Below are 21,352 nucleotides of genomic sequence, written 5' to 3'. Positions count from 1 at the left end.
ATAGTTTGTCAATATATTGTCAATATATAGTCTTTGTACATGAATATATTTTAAAAGCAGTTGCTCAGGAAACATCATACACTCTTCTCCCAAATGATCATATACCTTTTTTCCACCATACACATTCTTTCTTGTGGTCCTTTAAAGATTGCAAGTCTGCCATGCTTTGACTGGGTCATCAGATGAATAGTACAGCTAGTACCAGTTCTGCAGAATTGTGTCTGGTTCCTCATTTCTCACAGCGAGAATTTCCTAAATTCTACCTAGATGATGGTTTGTCAGAAACATCCATTTATTGCCTTTTCAGCAGGCTAATGCAATATATAGATTGTTGTGGTTTTTACTGTTGGAACATTTTATGGTTTGTATCTTTCAGAGCTTTCCGGGGCAAGCACATCACCCTGGTTGTTCGATTTCCAAATCAAGGCAGACAGGTGGAAGATTTGGATATTTGGTCTCACACAAATGACACGATAGGTTCAGTTCGTCGTTGCATCCTAAATCGTATCAAAGCCAACAGCGCACATACAAAGGTTGAACTATTTATTGGTGGAGAGCTTGTAGATCCTTCTGAAGACAGAAAACTAATTGGCCAGTTAAATTTAAAAGATAAAACGGTGGGTTTAACTTTGTTTTGTCTTTTATTTATGTTTAAGCTAAACAGGCCAGACTGAGCCATGATTGGAAAATGGAAAAAGCCAACACTATTTTAGTGAAAACTACATGTTAAAGTAATCAGTAGATCACATTTAGACAGGACCAAATGATAATGTTGGTTGATTTTCTTACTAACTTGATTTACTTGGCATTTTTCCTATAAAGCTAATGATGTAAAATTGTAGGATTTGAAGAAAGGTCTGTCTATTACTCAGGCCTTGGTTGAGACTGGCCTGCGTTGGCAAACAAAGGAAAATTCCCTTTTGGTTTAAACAAGCGTCAAATCATAGGGTTCGGATTGACTTCTCATTTGTCACTCTAGACCACTTGAAATATATTCTTCCTACCATCCCCAGACACTGATCAGAGTTCAACACTGAGCAATTTTGACCAATAATAAAGAACCTAGGTGATCCAGCAAACCTAGAATTGATTGTATTAAAAATATTTTTTTTATAAATGTCTGCTGTTAGGTGGGAAGACTTTAAAACTCTCACCTGTGTCATAGCAGACCACAGAGCAAACTATTAAGGAGAGATAGGTGGATAATTTGCTGTTATAGAATACTAGTGTTTATTTTGTAATCCTAGTTTTCATTGTAGGTTCGTGCAAATTGCAGGACTATTTTTTCACGGAACTTTTTAGAAATCTACTCCCAATTAAATTTGACTTGCTTCTGGATCTGTAATTTTGAGAAGCTTGTATCCAAAGCTCATAATCATAATTTTATACCTATACAGGTGATTGCTTTAAGGACGCGACCTAAAGCCAAATTGTTTAGGACTTGGTTGTATCTCGGTGGACACAAAAAAATAAAAGATTTTATTGTGAACGCAACAATCCTTTTTCAAGAGTATAATTTCCAAAGTTCTACATTTGCTTTAGACAATTGCGTTTTCTTGGAGTAAGCTTTGATTCCTTCCAGATATGTTTTTGAATACATTACATTACATTACAATATATTTGTATATTGTCTTTTCCAGCTAATTACAGCCAAGTTAACACAAATAAGCTCAAACATGCCTTCAAGTCCTGACAGTTCTTCAGATTCCTCAACTGGCTCTCCTGGAAATCATGGAAACCACTATAGTGATGGTCCCAACCCCGAAGTTGAAAGCTGCCTTCCAGGAGTGGTTAGTATATTCTCTGTATCATAAACAAACTTACAATCTGGTCATTTGACAGGGTGAACTGTTTTATATACATCTAAAAATGTTCAAGTAGGCAGACCAATATGTTCCTAAAATTATTGGATCATATTTTGTGTGGTTGCAGGGCAATGGATTCTTTAAAGATTAGGGGCAAAAGAACATATTTATTTACTCTTCCCTTTCTCTTTTTAGATAATGTCATTACATCACCGATATATTTCCTTTCTTTGGCAAGTTGCAGACTTGGGCAGTAGCCTCAACATGCCCCCACTTCGTGATGGGGCACGTGTACTCATGAAACTTATGCCACCAGGTAATCATTATATTTAAAATGTATGTCTAGCTAAAACATTTATTGTAAAGCGTTGGAAAGGGTTAGTCTTTTGGATTTTAAACAAATTTTAAAACTATTTATATTAATATTAAAATTATTATTAGGTTAAACTGACCCTTTTTTCAAGCAAGGTAAAATAAAAAGTTTGTTGAATTATATATAAAAGAACACACTGCATTTAAAGTGTACACAAGAACTCCACCATTTTATTATCACAGCAAAGAATTTGAATGCATTTACAGTGGTACATGAAAGTTTGTGAACCGTTTTGTGTATGTATTTAAAAAAATAACATCTGGGTGTGGCAAAAGTGAATCCTTAGCATTATCATTTAATTTGAAGGGGAAATCAACGTCCGGTGTTTTCATTTTATGGGATGACAATCTGGTATGAGTGAAAGACCCTATTTTATTTAAATAACAGGAATTCACTTATCAAAGGCAGAACAAACGGGTTATCTAAGGACCTCAGGGAAAGGTTCAATTGAATGTGTAATATAGTATGTTAGTAAAGAGGTGTAAATGGGCCCAAATAATAGAGTTGTAAAATATCCTTAATGCAGAACTTTAACCTAATTAGGTACTATTCTGTTTCCTTTTCTTTCCTAAAAAAAAATTACCTGATAAATGTAACATGAAAATTTGGGAGCATACAGTTTCTTTTGTTTTAAAATTTACTCACGGCTAGAATGTTAACTACTACTTTTCCCAGCCTAATGCTATTAAGGAAAAATTTAAGTCACAAATATGACAGGAGTGAACAGACTGTGACCTTTATTAGTGTTTCATGTTACTTGATTGTTATTTGATTGATGATGATGACATATATCAGCATATTGGACCTCACTATACAGCAGTGTTTATCTTCCGCTAGCAATGATGTCTGCTCTAACATTTACAACTATAGCTTGTTTTTTGTGTCACTGATGCTCGTTGTAGTTGGTTATGTTTTTTTGTATTCTGTTCAAGTATTCATTTGATTTCTGTAATGTTCAACTAAGTCCCCGTTTTATGTGCTTTTTTTTCCCCCATACAGACAATACCATAGTAGAAAAACTGCGAGCAATTTGTTTAGATCATGCTAAACTTGGAGAAAGTAGCTTGAGTTCATCCTTAGATTCACTGTTTTTTGGCCAGTCGGCATCTCAAGTTTTATATTTAACAGAGGTTAGTGATGGTTTGTACTTGGTCTTTCACCTGTTTGTCAAATATGCACTTATCTTTTGTTATAGTGTCATGTAACTCTCCCACAAAGTAATGTCTATTTTTTAGGTTGTTTATGCCTTGTTAATGCCTGCCAATGCTCCCTTGGGAGAAGATGCAAGTGATTTTCAGTACAACTTTCTCAAAAGTGGTGGTTTGCCTCTTGTGTTGAGCATGCTTACTCGGAATAACTTCCTGCCAAATGCTGATATGGAAACAAGAAGAAGTGCTTATCTTAATGCATTGAAAGTCGCCAAATTGCTGCTTACTGCGATTGGTTATGGCCATGTCCGAGCTGTAGCCGAGGCTTGCCAGCCCGTGGAAGGATCAAATCCTGTGTCTCCGGTAAGTTTTTATCATCCTAGTTATCTTGTATAAGATATAACATTTTGTGCTTGTATAGTTTTAGGGCAGGTCTAGATTAATGTGGTGTGTTGACCTTACAGAGTTGTGCATGCTTCAGTAAGGCTGGGTACACATGTGCAATAATTGTCATTGGAAAGGATCTTTCACAATCCTTTTTAAGGACAAAAGAATACACTATGCATGAACGAGTGCCTGTACTTACAGCACTTTTCTGCTCTATGGAGAGGGGGAAAGAGAGGACGGAGCAGCACCCTGCTGCACTCTTTCCCATTTTACTTTCATTACGATCGTTCGTCATCCGTGGATCCACCAGGACGGTCATCGCAATGATGCACGGTGATAGCTGTACACGCGACAGATTCTTGTCCGATATCGGCCCTGAGGCAATCAGCCCTAAGGCAAGTTTGTTGATAAGTCAGAATGATGTATATACATATATTTAGCCAAAATTGCCAAAAAAAGTCAACACCTCTGTCCAGTGTAACAATTGCTCAATGGATATTTATTCTAGATTCAGACATATGGATGATTTATAAATTGGTGATATATAAGTTGGTAATGAGTAATAAGCTTTTTTATGTTTGTCTCTAGGCTACACATGATCAGGCAGTGGTGCTACAAAATGCCCTGCAGAACATTCCCAATCCAACTTCAGAATGTATGCTGAGAAATGTAGCAATACGCCTTGCACAGCAAATATCAGATGAGGTACATTTTGTACATAACCCTTATTGAAATGATTTGTATAAGAAAATAATTATGAACACAGTAAAGCCTAAAATGAATTTAACTTCTGCCTTGCAGTGTAAACTGATTTATTATTACATTCAGTCATTACTCTTAATTTATTCTGTGTAATTGAAATATTGAAATATAATTGCTTGCTGTATGTTGTTTTTTCTTTTCCCCTGTATGTTTCCCTGTTATTGGAGGTTATTGTAAAATACTAGAAAAGAATCTCACTTTGCCAGTTTAACTGATAAAGTAGATATCAATTTGTCACTGCTGTCACTCTGTCAGCGATTTGTAGCTGAGCCATAAAGGTAATGCAAAGTAATTGTCAATGTCAATCTCTTTGCTGACATGAACTCAATCAAAGAAACTGAGCTACAAATCATTGTAAAATTTGGTTCTACTCAATATAAATGTATAATTTCCTGAATACAAATAAATAGCTGGTGTGATATGGCCTAAATACTATTGTTTTACTAGATAACCCATTTGTTTTGGTAGAGACTATTATCAGAAAACAGTGACTGCCTCTGTAGCTTTAGATAGTTGTTTTTTTTTTTTTTTTATTATTATTATTATTATTAAATCTTCATATATAGCAGTAATCTTAAACATAAGGAAATAAATATTCCTCATTGTAGTGCCCCTTTACAATGGTGCACTGTGAAAAATGATTTGTGTAGGTGAATATTTAATTATTTTATGCATATGATTTTTTTTAAGGCCTCTAAGTACATCCCAGATATTTGTGTCATTCGAGCAATACAGAAAGTAATCTGGGCTTCAGGCTGTGGGTCAGTTCAGTTGGTTTTTTCTGCCAATGAGGAAATAAGCAAAATTTATGAGAAGGTAAGTACAAGTTATCATAACTGCCGCTTTAATTATAAAACTGCACCCTCATTTGTCATATGCTTATCCCCTAAATTAGAAATGAACATGTTATGATTGGGCTTGAAAGAACTTTATCCTCACCTACTGCACTCAGGAAAGGTGGAATTTTTTATGGTTAGTCAATACATTGTTCAGTTGAAAGAATTAAGAGTTGACTTTGTTTCACAGACTAATGCTGGCAATGAACCTGATCCTGAAGATGAGCAAGTCTGTTGTGAGGCTTTGGAGGCTATGACCTTGTGTTTTGCTTTGATACCAACAGCGCTGGAAACACTTAGCAAAGAGAAAGCATGGCAGACATTCATCATTGACTTGTTACTTCACTGTCAAAGCAAGTAAGTCATTTGTTCCCCCTGCTCCTGATGTAGGGTGATCCTCATATTCAATATATGGGATACAAATCATCTGGTTTTGTTGGCTTATTATACATGAGCATCTTTATATGGAATAACTGTAGTGCAAGAACTGCTACATCACAATTTGCAGTATAATTCAATTCAGTATGGTTTGCATACCCCTCGCCTTCCCCCACAAATTGATATAGAAGAGGTAAAATGGGGTGTATCCATCTCATTTCACGTTTGATTAATTTTTAAAATCCGGCTCAGTTGTGCAGGAAAAAAAAACACATCAGAGAATTGGCAGTTTCAGAGCTGTATGAAGATACTTATGATAATTTTTAAGGGGATAAAAATTGGTTACTTCTGAATGTAAATTTGAATCGGGAGAATATACCATGTTAAAATCCTAACTGAGCCCAAAAGTTAGCTTACTAAATGTGTAAAAAAGACTTTAATTTTGCATACTATTCCGCTTTCTTGTATTTTTTTTTCCCTCAGACTTGTGAGACAAATGGCACAAGAACAGTTCTTTCTCATGTCTACAAGGTGCTGTATGGGACATAGACCTCTTATATTTTTTATCACACTTCTCTTCACAGTTCTTGGGGTAAGGAATATTACACATTCTTTTAATGGTACTGAAATTGTTAGCTAAATTAATACTTGTTGCCAGATAGTATGTGTTGTGTGTGGCGAGCACTGGTTTAACTAACTTCTTTTTACCGGCCTGCTGGAAAATAATATGCCATAGACAATAGACAATACTACAATTATCTACCATTTACCAGTCTGATGGTACCGTATGACTGGCTCGTAAATGTAACTCTGGGAAGACCAAGTATTCCCAACAAGAAAAGAAATGGTGGTATAAGTCTCTATCTAAATAGCATTTAACTTTTATTTCATGACCCTTGCAATTAAATAAATACAATTCTGTTCTTTTAAGGTGTCATCATATATATAAATATATATCTTTTATATTTGGCAGAGTACGGCTAGAGAGCGGGCTAAACATGCTGGAGATTATTTCACCTTGTTAAGGCACCTTTTAAATTATGCCTTCAACAGCAACATTAACATTCCCAATGCTGAGGTTCTGCTCAACAATGAAATCGATTGGCTAAAAAGGATAAGGGTAAGTGGTTTTGCTATGACAAAATTTGTAATGACTCTCTAATGCATATTCTAAACCTGCGGTGTTTCTGTAATTTAGGATGATGTAAAAAGAACTGGGGAAACGGGTATTGAGGAGACCATTCTTGAAGGTCACTTAGGAGTAACAAAGGAATTGTTGGCATTCCAGACACCTGAGAAGAAATACCACATGGGATGTGAGAAAGGGGGTGCCAATCTTATTAAGGTATGGTGTTCTGTCCTTAGAATATTTTGCTACATGTAAGTGTGTACTTGTTGGCTAATGAGAAAGTAGGACAAACCATATTCTGGGGGAGGGGGGGGGGTGTTACGAAATGTGTTACCAGGAGTTGATCTTTTGTTTGTTTGCTGTGTAAAATTCTCCACCTAAAACTGTACAGGCTTTTGCAAGCAATAGTGTGTATTGACTGAAAATTTTCCTGGAAGCTTTGCTGTACAGGGTAGGCTTCCACCAGTATTTAACAGACACTTTTTGAGAAGCTGGTAAGAACATACCCTTACATTTTTGTGAATGGAGTTGTATTTGTCACGCCCCTAATATAAAAAAGAATATTTAGTTTTTTTTATTGTATATTAAAATTTTCCACATGATATATTCTCAATTTGTATATGTAATTTTGATTTGTAATATATACAATAAGTATAGGTACTAGGTTATAAGGTTAGGAGTGAATTAGAAATAGAAAAAGCACATGCTGGGGTAAATCTAAATATTTAAATATATTGGGCATATATAGGACATATAGAAATATTGTTGCTGCTAGCCAGGACATATTAAATTAATGTATTCCTGAGTTTAAAACTATTGTTACTATGTTCTATTATTATTGATCAATTCAGAAAGTATAATGTGTATGTTTATGGGATCTGTTTCGTTTCAGGAATTGATTGATGACTTCATATTCCCAGCATCCAATGTCTATTTGCAGTATATGAAGACTGGAGAGCTACCAGCTGAACAAGCTATTCCTGTGTGCAGTTCACCAGCCACTATTAATGCAGGATTTGAGCTTCTGGTTGCATTAGCTGTGGGATGTGTCAGGAACCTCCGACAGATTGTTGACACATTAAATGAAATGTATTACTCAGGTATTGCATATGGAAGATGTGTTAAAAGTTACAAAATGTAGGACAGAAGCAAATTCCCAGACAGTTTCAACATTGCAGTGGATGTTCTATTACTTTGAAAATATTTAAATGTTTGGTCATAGTTGGCATTTTCTCTTCTCTACCCTTCCAGGTTGCGAAGCACTTACAGAATGGGAATATCTGCCTCCAGTTGGACCACGGCCCCCTAAGGGTTTTGTGGGACTTAAAAATGCTGGGGCCACATGCTACATGAACTCTGTTATTCAGCAGCTGTATATGATTCCTGCCATCCGAAATGGAATTCTTGCTATTGAAGGCACTGGCAGTGATGTGGACGATGACATGTCTGGGGATGAAAAACAGGACAATGAGGTAAAATTTAAAGTGAACCTTCAGCAGTTGCAGTGTATAAATAAGTGATGGTATTTTGGACATTTTTGCAGATGTCAGAAGATTCACTCAATATATACTGAGTTTTACCAAATCCACTTCTATTAATGTGTCCTGGTTTGTCATATTATATCCTTTTGCCGTAAATGCTGTGCTATGTATTTTTAGACTGTGGGAAGTCTATGTATCTATACCCATAGCCTTTTTGCTCTTTTTCTTTTTCTATTTTGAAAAGAGTAGAGAAGTGTTAACCTCCCGACCAATAAGCCCGACCTTCATACGGGCTAAAAAAAGTTGCTATTTTCGTTAAGCCCGAGATTTTTCGTACATTAAAATCCTCATTTAAAAAAAAAAATTTCATGAAAAACAGTGGAACACTTTTGGTACAGAAATCTAGACCTCAGTGTAACGCCCAGGTGGTTAAGACTCATCAGTCTTGTTTTGTTTTTTGCTACAATTGCTGTTTTTTGTTTTTTAATTTATTTGCCTACCTAAGATAGAAGTAAAAATATTGACTGAATAATTCTTGTGAATTGTCAGACTTTATGGTGACTTGCTTGGTCAAATGTCTTTAGCTGTTGATTGTAAAGAATTCTAACAATTTTTGTTGCTTGTGATGAGATGTTTATGTTGCCTTCTAGAGCAACGTAGACCCGCGGGATGATGTTTTTGGTTACCCTCACCAATATGAAGACAAGCCTTCAGTGAGTAAAACGGAGGACAGGAAAGAATACAATATTGGTGTTCTGAGGCATCTGCAGGTCATCTTTGGGCATTTGGCTGCATCCAGATTGCAATATTATGTCCCAAGAGGATTTTGGAAACAGTTCAGGTACGTTGAATTTGCCTTTTATAGTAAATTGTTCATGGTCTTGTGCTTTTTTTTTTTTGGTTATGATTTATTATGTTGCCTAAAAAGCAAGCTAGATATAACAGTACATAAGTAAAAATTGTATAATTCAAAAAAATGATGTATGGTTGTGTTCTCTCTTTAACTTATGATTACTCTGTAATTGTATATAGTTGAAAACTGGTGCAAGTACTTGAGTTATGTGCTGTAAATTCATACTATTAAATGTATTTTCAGCATTTACACATTTTGGTTTGTTTTGTTTTAGAGATGCGCTAACATTCAGTTTACTTCCACAGACTGAATGCAAAAGACTTTTAGATATAAATAAATTGAGATGCTGTGCTACACCATACCTAGCAAAATATGACCATCACAATGTGCCTATGTGTCCGCATTTAATGTATACCTTTTTAAAAAAAAATACATAGTGAATTGCGTAGTTAAATGCTATGAAATATATGTTTTATGTAAAAATGTATTACTTTTCTTTTTTTTCTTCTTCCCTCAGACTTTGGGGAGAACCTGTTAACCTGAGGGAGCAGCATGATGCTTTAGAATTTTTCAATTCCCTGGTTGATAGTTTAGACGAAGCATTAAAAGCATTAGGTCATCCAACCATGTTAAGCAAAGTTTTAGGAGGATCCTTTGCTGATCAAAAAATTTGCCAAGGGTGCCCCCATAGGTAAGTAGTATTACCTAGGCTGGAATGTGCACAAATGTGTATTGCCTACTTTAATTTATATTGTGCCCTGTGATTTGGACATCTTTCTACTGTTTCCATGCTATTTTGTTCACATGTGAATGAAGTCTGTTTTCTAATTTAAGGTACGAATGTGAAGACTCCTTTACAACCCTGAATGTAGATATTAGGAACCACCAAAACCTGCTTGACTCAATGGAGCAGTATGTCAAAGGAGACTTGCTGGAAGGTGCAAATGCATATCACTGTGAAAAATGCAACAAAAAGGTCAGAAGTGTTAGATGATGATTTTTACATTAAACACATGCAATGATTTAAAATATAGAGATTCCATATATACATACATATACATATCTGCAGCTAAAATATATTTTTTTTCTGGACTGACATACTTTAGAGGTCTTTGACCCTTTTGATGACATTTTAGCTTTCTTTCTGTCCGTGTGACAGCAAGACAGGAAATAAGGGAAGGGAGGTTATCTGTGGGAACGGTAGACAGTAATAACCTAATGGAGATTAAAATCCTTCTAGTAGGGTTCTAGGGGTAATCTTTCTAGTAAGGGAAGCAACCATGATTTAAAAAAATTAATTGGTCTCTCACTTCTACTTTCCTGTGTAAAACATAATTGTATGAAGTTTTGCTTGAGTTGGGCTTTAAAAGACTTTTTCACACCGAGTTTTGATGTTGAGGCCCAACAAAAATTATTTTAATGATAATTGGTAGGCAAGTTTTTCTGTTGAATTGTTTTACAAGCCCTCAATTGACCGGTAAGTGGCTCTAAAATATGTGTTTTTTTATTTAGCAGTAATTTTTAACAATTATGCAACATTATATAATGCTCATATTTTATGCAACATTTCACATTTTCAAAGGCTGTTTCAGGTGTCTTTCCAAGTAGTCTTTATTTCTTCCCTGTTCTACTATATGGTCTATAGACCTAAAACAGAAAATGAAGTCAACTATACCATTTTATGTAGCAAAATGCTAATTTTGTAATGTGTTATTAGGTTGATACAGTGAAACGTTTGTTGATCAAGAAGCTGCCTCCTGTTCTAGCCATCCAGCTGAAACGCTTTGACTATGACTGGGAAAGGGAATGTGCAATTAAATTCAATGACTATTTTGAGTTTCCGCGAGAGCTAGACATGGAGCCATATACAGTGGCTGGTGTAGCAAAGTTGGAAGGAGATGATGTCAACCCTGAAAATCAGGTCATCCCCAATGAACAGACTGAAAATGAACCTGCTGGAAGCACTAAATACAGACTGGTTGGGGTGTTGGTGCACAGTGGGCAGGCCAGTGGAGGTCACTACTATTCATACATCATCCAAAGAAATGGAGGAGATGGTGAAAAGAATCGTTGGTATAAGTTTGATGATGGAGATGTCACGGAATGCAAAATGGATGATGATGAGGAAATGAAGAACCAGTGCTTTGGCGGAGAGTACATGGGGGAAGTGTTTGACCACATGATGAAAAGAATGTCTTACCGGCGTCAGAAGAGATGGTGGAATGCTTACATTCTTTTTTATGAACGCATGGACACTCTTGATAAAGACAGTGAGTTGATCAAATATATAAACGAGCTTACAATCACCTCAAAACCCCACCAGATCAAGATGCCCTCAGCCATTGAGCGAAGTGTACGCAAGCAAAATGTGCAATTCATGCACAACCGAATGCAATTCAGCTTAGAATATTTTCAGTTTATAAAGAAGTTACTAACGTGCAACAGTGTCTACCTGAATCCTCCCCCAGGTTTGTATTTATATTACTTTAAATATTTTATATGCTTTCTAATTTAGCTAAATATAACTTATTCGAAAGTATATTTTGAGTTTTTAAATTTGTGAAAAAAATGAAGAAATTGCCAATGATATTTGTGGAAAAATAGGCTGCCAAGAGCCTAGTATGGGCTGCCAGGATGTTGGACAGGAAATAGATGTAAAATAATTAAAAGTTTTGTACCACCCTTGCATGCCCTGTTAATGTGTTGCAGAGTTTATCTGCTTTTTAAAACAGAAGGAATGATGGGTTCAAAACTCTTATTAACAATAACTTTGCTTACATATCAGGGAAAGATTTTACTATATCTTTATTTTTGCAGGTCAAGAACATTTGATGCCTGAGCCAGAAGAAATAACTATGATTAGTATACAGCTTGCTGCTAAATTCTTGTTTACCACAGGATTTCATACAAAGAAAGTTGTTCGTGGTCCTGCTAGTGACTGGTAAGATATTGCATATTTATCTATAAACCTTATAAAGCTAGGTTTGCATGTTTTTGGTACAGTTAAATTCATGTGTCATACATGACATATATTTCTTAGAATATGTTTGCCATTATAATTACCACAACTCTCAACTGTGCCTTTTTCATACTATATTTTTTGTATATGTCCTGCAACATTTCTACCCTGTGTAACACTTAATACGCATAAATGGAATGTTAGTGTTGACAGGTCTGGGAGCCAGATTGCACTTTGACCTGCATGTGCATGGCTTGAGTTCACTTTATATTTAGGAAAAATTATTTAAAATTCTTTCTGTACATGTGTTGTAAATACAGGAACTTTTTAGAGCTTGTATTCACAATACATATTTTTATTAAGTTCTATGTGGGATAGGTGTGCTAAGATTTTAGTGTTTTAAAATTGCTTTGTGCCTCAGGGATTAGAAAATTGGAGAAAATTCTGACTTGTTGGTACAATTTAAACATTTTGATTGTTACAGCTTTCTGGCCAGGTGTTTGTGCTACTAATAATTAAGTCCCAATTCTAAGAATGCAAGTCTAAAATGATTTGTCTAAATATTTAGAGTTTATTTTTTAAGAATGTAATTCTTCTCTTATAGGTATGATGCATTGTGCATCCTACTGCGACATAGCAAGAATGTCCGCTACTGGTTTGCACATGGTGTTCTTTTTGCTTATCCAAATCGTTTCTCTGAGTATCTTTTAGAGTGCCCTAGTGCTGAAGTCAGAGGGGCATTTGCAAAACTTGTAGTATTTATTGCACATTTTTCTTTACAAGATGGCCCCTGCACCTTACCCTTTGCTTCACCTGGACCATCAAGTCAGGTACTTAGTTTCTTTCATATTTACAATGTAACTTTTTATAATACATTCGCTGTATATTAAATGTAATAATGGTTTCTATTTTAGGCTTATGATAATTTGAGTCTGAGTGACCAGTTACTGAGAGCTGTTCTTAACCTTCTCAGAAGAGAAGTGTCTGAGCATGGTCGCCATCTACAACAATACTTCAACCTTTTCGTCATGTATGCCAACCTTGGTGAGAAACAAATCCTATATCCCTTTTTCTGCATTGGCTGCAAAATTTACAAATTACTTTTTATTTTGTATGGCAGGATATATATCAGAGACAGGTACTGTCTGTATTACTGCTTTGGGCTGGAGGGTTACACGAACATGGGGATAAAGTGTAAAGGAAAATAAAAGACAGAATGAAATGAAAGAAAGAAAAATAAAACTTAATTTATGTAGTGTTTTCTAATTACCCATTATTTATGCATAAGCCATTCATCTTTTGAACCCAAAAACAACTTTTTAAAACCCATTATAATGGGTTTTTTTATGTACATAAAATCATTGACAATCTACATGTTGAAAGTTTGTTTTAATGGTGTACTTATTTTTTTTAGGCATGCAAGAAAAGACTCAGCTTTTGAAACTCAATGTGCCTGCAACATTTATGCTAGTAGCAATGGATGAAGGGCCTGGTCCTCCAATCAAATACCAGTATGCTGAATTGGGCAAACTGTACACTGTAGTGTCACAACTAATCCGTTGTTGCGATGTATCATCGCGTATGCAGTCTTCTATTAATGGTAATGTCTTTTTCACCATTATTTTATCTTATACACAAGGTGTTTTGGCTGTTTAGTAATTGTGATTCTACGTATAGAGTTTCTCTGGTGGCGTGCGTTGGTTGTGAACCTCCCAGGCTCAACAACAAACCAAACAAGCACCAATGTCTCTTCAGGCAATTGCTGTACTACATGGCTGGAGCTGCTGCTCGCATCTCCAGAGAGATGCAAAGCACAATGCAAGACTTCTGCATTGTGCTTCACATCTCATGAATTTGCTATTGCTGCTGGCATCTGCACTGAGATGTGAAGCACAATTTAGAAGTCCTGCATTGTGCTTTGCATCTCTCTGGAGATGCAGGCAGTGGCGTGGCCGGGACTCGGGTGGTATTTAAAAGCAGATTACTCTGTAATCTGCTTTTAAATTTCCCGCCCAGCCACGCCCGGGCTTCACAGCAGGACCATCAGATCACCGCTGGAGCGTGGGGCAAAGGTAAGGGGGGCTCTTAAAGTTACCCCGAGTGTGACTCGGGATTACCGCTTTTTGCAAGTAAAAGCCACCCAGAGTCGCACTCGGGATTACTGCTAGGGGGGTTAAATCTTATTACTTAGAATGCTTAAGCCCTAGGAGATTTTCTTTCCATTGGGTTTATCATCAGGTGAAAATAATACTTCCTATGTATGGGAGTGCTGGGAGTCGGGGCCAAAAATCTTCTATTGCTTTCTATTTTAGACACATTTGGCCTTTCACGCATTAAGATCTTGTACAGGTAGTCTCCAATATGGCTTTCCCCTACTATTCCCTGTGACTCCATGGGATCTCTAGCTGGTTTTCTCTGAACTACCCAAACCATTGTTTGAACCCATCACCTACATTTCTCCCTACTCTCCCTCACATTCTAGTATTCCAATTTAGCGTCTCCTCTGCAAGGCACAGGTGACCCTCTCCTGTCAAAAAAAAAAAAAAAAGTTAGTTTAGCCTTTTACCTTAACCGGTATATTCTTATGTCCCCCTTTTCAGCTTTAGTTCAGCAATTTTTTCTCCATTCTCTAGTAACTTGGTGAATGAGGTTAGTTGTTCTGGCTTCAGTCATTTTTTGACCGCAAAAAAATGGTTCTTCCTCGCACATGAGTGTTCTTTGTAAACCCTTTATCCCCTTTTAGTAAATAAATGTGTTATGTGGGGCCAGTTCAGATGCATTTTGCTGATGTTTTTTATGTCAATTTACAGGTAATCCACCACTGTCTAACCCCTATGGAGATCCTAACCTTTCTCAGCCTATTATGCCACTGCAGCAGAATGTGGCAGAGTTGTTGTTTGTGAAGACCAGTTATGTAAAGAAAATAATTGAAGACTGCAGCAACTCAGAAGAGACTATTAAACTGCTACGTTTTTGTTGCTGGGAGAACCCCCAATTCTCTTCCACAGTTCTCAGTGAACTGCTGTGGCAGGTGAGCCATTACTAAAGACTTTTTTTTTCTTCTAAATACCTTGCAGACTAAAGTTTAAACCAAGCAACCTTGTCAAGAAGTTGCCCCACTTAAGACTTCCTGGGCAACATGACTAGGTTGTAGCTGTATTTGGCATAGGTGTTGATTCTCTGTACAGAGTCCAGAAACTAGGTATTTAAACTACACCCAAAATGTGTAGTAGGAGGGACATCACGCAATCTGAGTTTTTATATTGCATATTTAATGTTACATTTTGGCAAGAGATCTGTAGAGTTTTTATTCAGACATCTAGAAGTTATTTAAAAGTTTAGATTCAGCTCAGTGTACAGTCTTGGAAATGGCACCAGGATGAGATGTTTTATACTTGGATATTCGCCGTGGTTAGGGTGCTTGCAAGCTGACATCACCAATATTGTTGTATAGTATAAGGGACTTGATTATGCTTTTTTAAAAGGGATGGTAAGTTAAATTTTTATTTTGAAACAAAACTGTGGTGCAAAGTTTCTCTTTAGATAAATTAGTATAAATGACCAGGATTTGACTGCTTTTTGCCCGATTGTTTCATTGATACTTGAATATGAATTCCTCCATCCCATATGCTAGTTTTAAACAGACCTTTTGACCACTTTGTTTGTGGTTGTGATCATATGAACAGGGAGGGACCAATGACTGCTGTTCTTATTCATTAATCTCCTTGGCGGTATTCCCAAGTGTGGCTCGGGGTAAATTTTCTATACCAAAAGCAGTAACTCGGGGTGGAATTGCCAGGCAGTTTAAAAGTCCTACCTGGTTCCCATGTTTCAGCGGCGTCCTCCAGCGGTTAAAGCATGATCCTCCAGTAATGCCAGGCATCTTCTTCCCCTAGCAATGCCCGTTATCTTCTTTTCTTCCCCTGGCAATCCCGGGTCAGCATCAGTGTCCCCAGGGTGTGAATGTTGGGGACACGAGGCCAGGGGAAGCAGATGCCGGATGGGCATCTGCTCGCGAGTGTGTGGGTGGAGGGTGGCACCATTGGGCCGGTAGGCAAGACTAGGTAGGAAAATTAATATACTAAGAATTTTTAATTGTACCGCTTTTACATTTAAAAATACTTAGTATTCATACCACCAGGGAGGTTATTGTAAGTTCAGTGGCTGTACAATGTAGTTACAGATCTAGGAATGCTCATGGATTCATTCATGGCTTTTAAATGGAATATAGAATAATGTACACTTGGCAAACAGAACTGTTCGTAAACTCTAACCTTCAGTTTGTGGCCCTCAGGCTATACTACTCTGATAAGAAAATTGTGGAAACTGATGTTGCTATACCGTTTTGATAATCCAGAATCCAACTTTGTTACTAAAAATTTTTAAAGCATGACACGGCCAGGTGACAAGCATTTTAGGAAGCTACCAATATGAGTGTTTCTTACTGTATTATATCCTCTTAATCTAAATTCCTAAAACTCTTTTTAGTGGTTTTGTTGGTCAGAATATATCAGAATTGGAGTTTGCTGTAGTTTGCTTTTCTTTAAATGGTAAAAATGTCAGTGAGCTGTTTTTTATTATAGGTGGCATATTCTTACACTTATGAGCTTAGGCCCTATTTGGATCTTCTGCTTCAAATCCTGTTGATTGAGGACTCCTGGCAGACCCATAGGTAAGTACATTTTTATACCTAATAAGTCTATTTTTAAAATGTTTTGTCCTGACACCCCTCTATGTGTGTTAATGTTAGAAAGTTGGATGAAATTTTAAATCCAAAAACAGTATTTTTTTTTTTTGTAGGTATATTATGCTTGTTCTTCCTATTTACCTAACCTTTTAGCTCTTGTATCTGTATATTCCAATTATTACATTTCCATTATAGGTCTGTTTATTCTAAAATAAACTTCAATTCTTAAGTTACTTATAAATGCATTTTAAAGTTATTTTTTGTGCACTAGACAATTTTTTTGTTTTGATCAATTTTTTATTGTGAAACGGTAGTAGTGGGTAGTTTGCCCATAAACAAATTAAATAAAGTGTTACGAACGAGCTGAACCTGAATCCTGTCAAATGAAAATTTGAATTGCATATCCAACATGTGAAAATGCTAGTCTCTGTTGCTTTGCAGAACTACACATGCCACTAGTGTTTATTAGCATTTACCCTGCTGTGCAATGTGGTTCCACCTGCTGACATTTAAAGCACTAGACTTAGTAAAATAATACCCAAGAGGTAAAACCACATTGGGCAGTGGGTGTAATGCTAGGTGACTCATTGGAAGATACTCTTGCCCCTGTGAAACAGATAAGTATTCATCATTCACAGAATACCTAAATTTTAGTGTTCATTAAACAGTGTCATATTTCAGCATTTATTTACAAAAGTAAGTTTTGGTGCATTTAACTTTGCCATTTTGTGTTTAGGATTCACAATGCACTTAAAGGAATACCAGATGACAGAGATGGTTTGTTTGATACCATTCAACGCTCCAAGAACCACTATCAGAAAAGAGCTTACCAATGCATAAAATGTATGGTGGCTCTCTTCAGCAACTGTTCTGTCGCATACCAAATATTGCAGGTAATTGTACATTTCCAGTTTCGTTTTGTACACTTTTGTGATGAGCTTTTGGCCTCAGTCAGATATTGTAGTTGCAATTTTCAAATGAGATTCTCTGGTGGAGTTACTAGTCCAAGTCACACTTGAATCTTCTCACTTTAACACACAGACTGGAATTCTTTTTAAATTGTGGTTAGGCAACTGGATGTCCTAAAATAATTAAATATACAAGATGGCACATTTTATAAAGGACAGCAATATCCTTTCGTTTTACTTTTTTCTGTGCATACAACTTACGTTACTTTTAAAAATATCAGGGCCGGTTGTTATAGATCTCTGAATGAAGCAAAACAGCTCTGATTGGAGTAGAGGCAGCCTTGTGACTTTGATCGCAGATCTTGCTGTGGAATGTGGACCCAGCGCTCATTTAAGTTTTATCAGTCTGTAGCAACTTGAAAATTCTCAGGTTCCTGCAGCACAATGCAAATCTTTAAAACCTTGCAGTTCATACATGTGTAGAGGATTTATTTTGGTTGAATGTGCCCCATAGACGCTTTAAAATATTTGCAGTGACTGCTCTTTTTGCCCCCACTTTAGAGCAATGGAGATTTGAAAAGAAAATGGACATGGGCAGTGGAATGGTTAGGCGATGAATTGGAGCGCAGGCCTTATACTGGCAATCCTCAGTACACATACAACAACTGGTCTCCTCCCGTGCAAAGCAATGAAACCTCAAATGGCTACTTTTTAGAGCGGTCACACAGTGCTAGGATGACGCTTGCTAAGGCTTGTGAGTTGTGCCCAGAAGAGGTAAAGAACATTTTTTATGTACCTAAAATTTTTAAATTAAGATCAATAGATATCATATGATCAACAGTACATAGCATTAGAAAACATTTTTCAAATCTGTCATTTTTTAGTTAATTCACTATATGGCTGTAAATTTAAATGAATGACAAGTGATGTTTTTATTCCCCTAATGTTCTCCAGTCATGTACCAGAAAAACTACAGAAATAGAAATGGTAAAAAAAAAAAAAAAATGTTTCTAAACACTAACATTGCAATTGAATTATCTAAAAAGGCTTGGGTGGTTGTTTAAATTGTGGCTAATAAGCCACAATTTAAATAACCACCCATTCCCCTTTTAGATAATTCAATTTGCCAAAAAAGGGACTAGTTTGATAAATAGTTTTTCACTATATCTTGTGTAAAAGGAAACGTAGGAAGTTGTTGATAGTGCAAGAGGAGTTTTTTGTGTGCTTTTTTTTTTGTTTACTGATATTTATTAAATGCTTTAGAAGTGTTTTTTGGGTAGCTATAAAGGTTTTAATTACCAGAAATGAAGATTTTCTTCATGCATTTTTGAGACGCATCTGAACTACTAAACCTGCATGTGACAAAATTCGACTTTTGCAAACCCTATAGGAGCCAGATGACCAAGATGCCCCTGAGGAACATGAATCCTCCCCACCTGAAGATGCCCCATTGTATCCCCATTCACCTGGTTCTCAGTATCAGCAGGTATAACATAGTTTTTGTTTAAATGATGGTTTGTTTTTTGTAATTGACTTGTTTAAAATCTTAAATGAACAAGTTAAGAAATCTGATCCAATGATTTTAAATAATTGCAACACTGTTCAGTCATTCATCTCAGTTTGAAATGGCCTTTACCACCATATTCTTTTGTGCTTGCTGTTATTATATTCTACCAGCAATCAACTGTTGATGTAACTTTTATATACAATATAGAGAACAAAACAAGTTAAATTGATGATCTGCCAGTAATAAACTGGGATAGTAATTTCACTGTGAAGCTTTTCTTTTTCATGATATTCAGCAGTCATCTGCATCTTTATCATTCAGTTTAAACAGTGAAATGTAGTCAAGCTAGTGAAAGATGTATTTCTAAAATGTTAAGATGGAGTGCACGTTGCTCTTTATATAGTAATGCAAAAGTCGTTTTTCTACTCTAATTGTCAAATGTTTGTTAATGCTATGGATGATGTACAGTTTTTTTTTTTTTGTTTACAGTGTGGGGAAAAGAATGTGTGTATTTGTGCTTGCCCTAGCAGATTGACTGTCCTTAACCTCTGCTCATAAGCATTTAATATAGTTTAAGCATTTATCTTGTGCTAGCTTGCAGTTGTATTTGATTGTGTTATTTGTGTAATGTGGTATACTATTTTTTCAACAATGCTAATTGTGTAAACACACATACTACTGCACTTGGGTTTTGTTGGCTAAATTAGACTTTTGGAACCCAATTTTAAAACGCTTTACTCACTAAAGTAACTGCCTAAGCAATGCAGTTGCCTGTCTTAAAAAAAAATACCTAAATGTGAATAACACTACACACCTACCTATCCCTGAGGGGTAAAGTGACACTTACATTTTGAGGTTAGGCATTGCTCTAACAACCCTCTTGAGTGATCATTCTTGACTAGGGCAATATTAGAAGTAGCAACTCCCTACGTCACCTCACTTTTGGAAGTACAACCAATGGCAGCGGGCTGCTAAGATGCTTAAGGGAGGGAGGATGAAATGGCAACATATTGCACTAATGCGTGCCATGTGCATTAAACTTGTGCATAATTGCAACACACTGTTGAGAAAGAATACTTCCTGTTATGGCTTGCAATCATTTTTCTCTGCTAATAGCGTAAATGTTCCATCTGTCAGCGTTTTTGCAATTCACAGATCAACTACCCTACAACAGGAAACTTTTAATTCTAGCTTGGAGAGTCATACGCTGATGGTGAATTAAAAGCAGTATAAATAAAGTTTTTGGGTTTTTTTTTAAAAAAGCCAATTTGTGACTGTTTCTATTTAAGCTTGGATGGTATTTAAGTGAAGCTGTATATGGTTCTTTAGCCCTCTGAGAGCTATTCTTTTAAGTGTTGCTTGGCCTTACTACTTTATAGTTTTATGTTAACTGTCAAGCAAATTTGTAAATCTTTTGTTGCTGTATATAAGAAAACATATTAGTGGTAAGCTCTACAAAAGCAACATTGATTCCCGTTTCTATATTAGCTGTGATTACCATTGTTTATACAGGTATTCTCCAATATTACAGCTCTTGTCCATTAAAAGTTCAGAAAACATACAAGTAAAAGTACTTAGTCTGTTTTCTTGTTTTGGCAACTAATATTAGGGTGTAAAAAATGTTTTTTTTTCTTTTTACAGAATAACCATTTGCATGGACAACCATACACTGGCCCAGCAGCACACCACATGAACAATCCTCAACGGGCAGGCCAGCGAGCACAAGAAGAATTTGAAGGCAGTGAAGATGTCCCCCTAATTCAAACAAAAGATTAGTGAAACTCAATATTATTTTACTTAACTCCTCCGAGACTGTGCACCCAGGCCTTACAGTCCAACCTCCCTTTGTGTCTGGCTAATATTTAAAACTAGAAAACGAGAAAAAAAAACTATTCCTAATCAACTTGGAGTGGAGAGTCTATTCACTGTCTTATCTGCAGAAACTTGCTGTCAATATATAACCCGCCTGCAGTGGAAAGTGTATAGTGTTTTGTAATAAACGGCCTGATGCTAATGTGTAAATGGCAAAGGTGTACATAGTATATTAATGTTTGACTGTTAATTCTTAAGCAAGACTTATTTTTTTTTTTATTTGGGGCTTGATTGAAATTCACATATTTACAAAAAAAATTAAAAAAA

At 36.1% G+C, this 21,352-nt stretch overlaps 1 protein-coding gene across 1 annotated transcript in view; it reads left to right on the top strand.

Moving 5' to 3' along the window:
• The window catches only part of USP9X (ubiquitin specific peptidase 9 X-linked), a 54,029-nt gene extending 32,774 nt beyond the window's left edge, over nt 1–21,255 (top strand). The window contains exons 19-45 of the mRNA XM_072414330.1: nt 377–617; nt 1,641–1,790; nt 2,001–2,121; nt 3,178–3,308; nt 3,414–3,689; nt 4,302–4,418; nt 5,166–5,291; nt 5,502–5,668; nt 6,173–6,281; nt 6,663–6,809; nt 6,888–7,034; nt 7,711–7,918; nt 8,070–8,290; nt 8,950–9,140; nt 9,670–9,843; nt 9,987–10,128; nt 10,870–11,620; nt 11,970–12,093; nt 12,716–12,941; nt 13,026–13,155; nt 13,526–13,711; nt 14,922–15,142; nt 16,695–16,783; nt 17,535–17,691; nt 18,268–18,480; nt 19,097–19,192; nt 20,855–21,255. Coding sequence (XP_072270431.1) covers nt 377–617; nt 1,641–1,790; nt 2,001–2,121; nt 3,178–3,308; nt 3,414–3,689; nt 4,302–4,418; nt 5,166–5,291; nt 5,502–5,668; nt 6,173–6,281; nt 6,663–6,809; nt 6,888–7,034; nt 7,711–7,918; nt 8,070–8,290; nt 8,950–9,140; nt 9,670–9,843; nt 9,987–10,128; nt 10,870–11,620; nt 11,970–12,093; nt 12,716–12,941; nt 13,026–13,155; nt 13,526–13,711; nt 14,922–15,142; nt 16,695–16,783; nt 17,535–17,691; nt 18,268–18,480; nt 19,097–19,192; nt 20,855–20,989 — 4,996 coding nt within the window. The 3' untranslated portion in view covers nt 20,990–21,255. The remainder of the gene's footprint in view (nt 1–376; nt 618–1,640; nt 1,791–2,000; nt 2,122–3,177; nt 3,309–3,413; nt 3,690–4,301; nt 4,419–5,165; nt 5,292–5,501; nt 5,669–6,172; nt 6,282–6,662; nt 6,810–6,887; nt 7,035–7,710; nt 7,919–8,069; nt 8,291–8,949; nt 9,141–9,669; nt 9,844–9,986; nt 10,129–10,869; nt 11,621–11,969; nt 12,094–12,715; nt 12,942–13,025; nt 13,156–13,525; nt 13,712–14,921; nt 15,143–16,694; nt 16,784–17,534; nt 17,692–18,267; nt 18,481–19,096; nt 19,193–20,854) is intronic.
• The last annotated feature ends 97 nt before the right edge of the window (nt 21,256–21,352 follow it).

Source organism: Pyxicephalus adspersus, chromosome 1, assembly GCF_032062135.1.
Source record: "Pyxicephalus adspersus chromosome 1, UCB_Pads_2.0, whole genome shotgun sequence".
Lineage (NCBI taxonomy): Eukaryota > Metazoa > Chordata > Amphibia > Anura > Pyxicephalidae > Pyxicephalus > Pyxicephalus adspersus.
This window is presented reverse-complemented; position numbering and strand designations above follow the sequence as displayed.